This window comes from Fulmarus glacialis, unplaced genomic scaffold, assembly GCF_000690835.1.
Source record: "Fulmarus glacialis isolate BGI_N327 unplaced genomic scaffold, ASM69083v1 scaffold43131, whole genome shotgun sequence".
Taxonomy (NCBI): domain Eukaryota; kingdom Metazoa; phylum Chordata; class Aves; order Procellariiformes; family Procellariidae; genus Fulmarus; species Fulmarus glacialis.
In genome coordinates this window covers 15,110-21,430 of record NW_009192939.1, presented here as the reverse complement: position 1 = coordinate 21,430, position 6,321 = coordinate 15,110, and the positions used below count along the sequence as shown (strand labels likewise).

At 38.0% G+C, this 6,321-nt stretch overlaps 1 protein-coding gene across 1 annotated transcript in view; it reads right to left on the bottom strand.

Annotated features, from left to right (window-relative positions):
- Nucleotides 1–1,104: 1,104 nt before the first annotated feature.
- The window catches only part of LOC104083694 (absent in melanoma 1 protein-like), a 19,178-nt gene continuing 13,961 nt past the window's right edge, over nt 1,105–6,321 (bottom strand). The window contains exons 7-12 of the mRNA XM_009587263.1: nt 5,948–6,087; nt 2,905–3,031; nt 2,228–2,263; nt 1,732–1,874; nt 1,346–1,472; nt 1,105–1,254 (exon numbers count right to left, since the gene is read on the bottom strand). Coding sequence (XP_009585558.1) covers nt 1,105–1,254; nt 1,346–1,472; nt 1,732–1,874; nt 2,228–2,263; nt 2,905–3,031; nt 5,948–6,087 — 723 coding nt within the window. The remainder of the gene's footprint in view (nt 1,255–1,345; nt 1,473–1,731; nt 1,875–2,227; nt 2,264–2,904; nt 3,032–5,947; nt 6,088–6,321) is intronic.

Genomic DNA, 6,321 nt, shown 5'->3' with positions numbered 1-6,321 from the left:
CTTTCCCATGAATCTTCCTTGCATATTAGAGAAGACAAAAGAGCACAGTGGCTTCAAAGGTCACCAGGCAGAAAAAAAAATGCTGTCGCACCATATTCATATAAAAATGGAATGCAATGAGTTTGATTCTGCAATCTTTATCCAGACAAAACTTGCAGAGATATCACACAGATAACACACAGAAAGATTTAGGGTGTGGCTGGGTAAGGCAGAGCTTTCAGCAAGTCACCTGCATACCAGGCAGGGAGAGAGACTCTACATCTCATACTCTTCTGGTTATACTACTTTGAGTAATTTTGTGTCTTTGGAGACATGATTGCTAATACTTGTTTGCATTTCCAAAATACTTTGATGGAGTCTGCAAGGCTGTGAAACTCAATCTGCAATTGATGTACTGAACAAATCAAACAGCAAAGTCTATCAACTTATCAACTGCATGTGACAACACACATGGCACAAAGAGTAATTGTTAATGGCCATGCCAGTGCAAAGTTTTGGTAACCACTGTGTTAAAAAAAAAAAAACAATAAAAAACAACGCCACAGTACTAAACCACTATTAAACTATAGGATTTACTGCAAAAGCAATGTTACTTTTCAGAACAGTAACATTGTTAAATGTTACTTAATATCAGAATGTATTAGTGAGCACAGTAAAAGTTATCTCCATTTTACACAGAACTGAGAGAAAAAGCAAGGAATTCGCCTCTGGTCAAACAGAAGAAGCCTGGAAATTAGTTTCAAAACTGGAAATTAGTTCCGTAACAATTTTGCTGTTGAAACGCTTTAAAAAAAAAAAAAAATACAGCCACGAGAACAAGCTATTTCTACCTCTCTGATGAAATGTCATGTCACACTTTCATACTTTGTGTATCAGTAAGTCAACATTTCCTGGAACCATCTGATCTTATTGTGAGAAGAAAACAATTTACTGTACATATTCACAAAAACTTTACTTTTCACATTCTGCAGTCAAAGGCAGAAAATTTTATCTGAAGACTCCACACAGACATTAGAAGTCAGAGTGCTGAAAAACACCTGCAAATAATACCAAATTCTAAGAAGAATAGCACATTTAAAATTGAACAGCGATTAAAAATATCACTTACACGCCACTTAGCACATTTATAGACTGTGTCCTCAGCCCATATCCAGTGTCTTTCAAATTGGAAATAATTCCTAACACATTAATATTGGAACCCTTTGATCCAAAGTCTTTTTCACTGTACATTATCATATGGGAGCTTGTGAAGTCCTGTTAAAACAAAGAAAAGCATCATAAGGAAAATGCAACATGATGTCTCAGTGCAGTCAGGAGATGCCTACTACACGTTCTTGGAACTTACGCCAACAATTGGTCGCAGTGACTGCAACTCTTCATCATAGCCACCCCAGTCTGTCCAATCCCGATACGCTCCTTCTTCCAGCAAGTACTGATGGCCTTCAAACCCAGGCTTCTCATAAGCGACCCAACTAAACAACAACAACAAGAGAGTCTGCGTGTGAAAATGGACAACTGCCACTCTGTCTTGTTCTGGAGCAGATACAGATGTGTGAAATTTGTTCTTCTGCTGTGACTATTTGCAAATTTAACTCAGGCGTATATCTAAACCCAAAAACTAGGAAAACAGAGGAAATAAACGGGTACTGAATTCGTCCACTGCAATTTCCAGCCTGTGGAGTTACTACTTCAGCTGAAGGGGAAATATTGCTGGTGTTTTCCCACACTTACACTCCTCCCAGTACTTTCATGGATCCCACTGATGTAAGTGGAAGTCTTGTCTTTTCTTCTGACTCCTTGTCATCAAGCATAAAGATCTCTGATTCTATTTCCACATGTCTCCCTTCAAAGAAAGGCTTCTCATAAATGATTACCTGTAGCAGAAATGAAGTAAAAGAAAAGTTGCAGAGAGCATGATCCATTCAGACAACAGTTAGTTTCTTTTGCATGGGCACAAAGAGGGAGAAGGCAAGATTATGAAACTAATTGGTGGGATCCCTCTATTTTCTTCAAGAGGTCTTTCCCTTAGAGATGCAACATGAGGGCTTGAATGTTCATTACACATCTGCATTATCCAGATAGCTGTTAACACTGTCATATATGTATGTGATGGATGCATAAATGTGACAAAATTCGCAGTTTCACGATCAAGATATATTTATCTACCCATGTGTAGTTCACGTGTTATAAAATACCTTTGGACAATCAAATAAATATTGACTTTTACCTTTGGCTCTCCACTGAATTCAACTTTGCGACCACCCTGTTTAAAAAAAAAAAAAAAGAAAAAAAAGTTGTCTATACTTAGAGTCATCAATCTTCACAAAAAGACAGAATTAAGAGGAAACTTTCTGTGAAGAACACAAGTAAAACTAAGAAGGCAGATTAAAGGCAAAAATGGACGCAATCAAATGTTGAAAGTTCAAGAATTTTATAGACTAAAAATTTTGTTTTTTAAAGAGTTACATTTTTGTGAGTCCTGAAAAATCTAGCCACCTTAATACATTATTTCTAGAATCATAGAATGGTTGGGGTTGGAAGGGACCTTTAAAGGTCATCTAATCCAACCCTCGTGCCATGGGCAGGGAAATCTTCAACTAGATCAGGTTGCTCAGAGCCCCGTCCAACCTGACCTTGAATGTTTCCAGGGATGGGGTATCTACCACCTCTCTGGAAAACCTGTTCCAGCGTTTCACCACCCTCATTGTAAAACATTTCTTCCTTATATCTAGTCTAAATTTACCCTCTTTCAGTTTAAAACCATTCCCCCTTGTCCTGTCGCAACAGGCCCTGCTAAAATATTTGCCACCATCTTTCTTATAAGCCCCCTTTAAGTACTGAAAGGCTTTATTTCTAACACATAAACATAGGTCCTGTAACTTGCAAGTAACAACAGTATTTTACCATTTTCAAGGGCCTCATGGACCTAATGTAGGCTTCCTTCTTCTCCCAGAATGCTAAATTAGGATATTCACCAGGCTCCAACATTAAAGGGACTCCCTGGAAACCAGGTTCTTCATAAATTAGCCATCTAAAGGTGGGGGGTGGGGAGAGGAAAGCAAAGATAAAAAACCCAGAACATTTCTGAACAGCAAAGAACAAGACATCATTGTACCCTTAATAAAACTTTGTTTCTTTACCATCAAAATTGCTAACTACAAGCTGGCATACTGGCAAACTCCTGTACCTGTGCAGGAACCACCAACAATGCACGTGTTTTGTTCGAACAGGCTAAAAAAAAAAAAAATCAATACAATGAACAGACAGTTAAGAATTTGACTCTATCTTATCTGAGGGCAACCCAAGTTTTACACTGAAGTTTCAAGACTTAAGGTTACTCTGTATTATTTTTAGAACAGTTTTAAAATATGCAAAGCCAATTTTCAAGAAGTTGAAAGATCTCTACTAACCTAGACTTGGATTTGTCGCAAAATCTGTTCAACGGAGAATTCTAAACTTGTGTTATTTACTAATACGTAAAAAAACCTGACAACTCCTTAGACGTCTACCTCCTCATGGTTTGCATCTGCTAATAAATCTGCTCTGAAAGACGTAACTTTCAAAATTCCTGACTGGGACAGCAACAGTAGTTTTTCAAAGCTTTTTTGAGAAAATCTTAGCCAGTAATCGCTTACTGGAAACAAAGAAACATACTGCTGATCTCTGCATAAGGATGGAAATGTATTTCTTCCAGTTAAATTTACTGATCTCTCAGAAGTGTAGCATGGCACAGTATAAAACACACACTAAACAGGAACACTTTATGCAGCCAACCTTTTAATCATATAAGGATCATAATATATAAATCTGGTGGTATCAAAAAGATGTTAAAATAATCCATCACTCTGTCATGCTTAAAAGGCAGATTCCAAGCTGATGTAAACTGGCACAAGTTGATATAATTTCACTGCAGACATACGGTTCCAAGAAACAAACAAGGAGCTTTAGTTTTATTGTTATCTATAGCCGAATGCTTGATATATTGTGTGTCCTGTAGTTGCACCGCTCAGTAAGTCCTCAACTCCACTGCAAGAATTTAAACCCTGGAAGACCAGGGAGTGAGTACAATCAGAAGATAAAGGTGCATTGACTCATTTTTGTTGGCAGCTTTTAGTAAACAACAATTAAGCATGAACACTGGGAAACCTTAAGAAGATACAACCACACCCACATGGTAAGGTGACTCAGAATCAGAGCCTCCCTCAACTGCCAATACAGTGAACTATGTCATGCCTGTAAACTAAAGGAAAGAAAAAACCCTGCATCATGCAAAAAAGCAGCAACAATTTACTGAATTTCTCATGCAAGCAACTGGCAGAAGCAACTTCTTTCTACACTGGACTAATGAACTGACATCTGAGAAGGACAGTTGAAAAATAATCTATTTGGCTTCCTGGTGCAAATATTAGTCTGCCTTCCCTGAAGGGATCCAAATGCAACACAAAGAAATTAAGACTGTAAGAGCTTACACAGACTTAGCGCAAAAAACGCTGTCACACTGATGCAAAATAAGGACCAGTCTGAAGTCTGAGAGATGTGCACAGGCTCTGCTTCCTTTCCAAAAATTTTGTAATTTCACTTTTCACAGAATGCTTTTAAGTGAGGGACAGAAATAAAGTGGAGACGTAGACAAAGTCAATTAACAATCAACCTCCAAATAACATATCTGATTTCATTACTCTTGGGAGACATGTAGTTTGGATTAAGCTTGCAGTTTAACAGAAATAACCTCCTGTCAGAGAACCAACTACTTGGATGTCCGAAAATTTCCCTATATACCTGGAGAGCTTAATTTTTCCCCCAAATCAAGGTGTAAAGATTTAATCAGATAAAATACCCTTTACCTAACAACTAAAATGCCCCATCCATCAAGTGTCATATTTGAATACATCTTCGCAGTGGCATGTAACACTTGTCTTTAGTTGGGCAGTTTTTGATAGTTAAGTAGACCATTTGCAGCAGACAAACGCTATCAGTGCCCAAACACAACTCGGCCAAGAGGTAACAACCAAGGTCTGTACACCCTGTAAAATGTTCTGCAGAACCCAACATCATTGAAAGTGGTTCCACTCTCTCACTTTTTCTGAAAGCAGCCTCCCTCTTCTGCATACTTTTCCCAGTACCACTGTGAAGCATATTTTCAGTACCAATTTACAAGTTTGTTTATTAAGTTATCAAAACTACCATTGGTACAGTGTCTGGATTGTTCCTTAAGAAGTCCTCCCTCTTCTGCATACTTTTCCCAGTACCACTGTGAAGCATATTTTCAGTACCAATTTACAAGTTTGTTTATTAAGTTATCAAAACTACCATTGGTACAGTGTCTGGATTGTTCCTCAAGAGGTCTCCTTTCCCATAAAGGCTTGCTTAGTTCATGACCTACATTACTCTCCCAACTCAGATAGCTAGATATTTTCAGGTGATATATATGTCCTAAACACCACCATAAAAACACTGATTAAAATGCACTGTGAAATACAAGAATGCTTTCCAGAGTCCACACGTGACACTAAGTCTTAATTTGTAACACAAGAGCTTCAAAATTTTCTTCTTTTAGTACAATGACTTTAGAGTTTAGAGGAAAGCAAGTAGGAAATGTGGTCTTATCACAACAGTTCACCCCTGACACTCTCACTTATGATACGTTTGCCTGAATGAGAAAGAGCAGGAAAGGCGAACTCATTCCTTTGCCTCAAATACACAAGGGTTACTCTGTCTTTACTACATGCAAGCAGCAGAAAAACTGGCTCTAACAAAACATTTTACGAGGTCAGCCTCTCCAAGAATGAAGCATTACAATGATGTACTAATGTTACTGTCAACAAATACTACCAAAATATAGGACTAGAATAAATATAGCCTGCTTGCATGTCTGATAGGTGTAACCAATGGTTTAAAACAAATTCCTTTCGTAGCAGTACACGTTCATACAGAACTACGCACTTACATGCCCCAGTGTACTTTGATAGAACAAGTCTTCTGAGTGGTGCCGAACACCCCTGTTTCTTCAGTGTCGTCAAAAAAGGAAGTCACGATTCCTAACCCTTCAGGTTCTGTATACAAATCAATTCGGCAAACCCTGTAATCCTGAAAAATGAAGATTGCCATAATCACTTAATCTGTCCTGCGAGTTCTGTAATTAATGTGGATAACTAAAGCAGTTTTGAAACACCTGTTTATTTTAAATTGTCTCCCCCCTTGTCAATTACTACTGCTATTAGATGCCTATAATAAAAGTGTAACTAGGCCAGTTTGCCTGTCTCTGTTTGGACCAAGACAGTCAGTCAATCTCTAATCAGCATATACATTGTTTCTTCCATC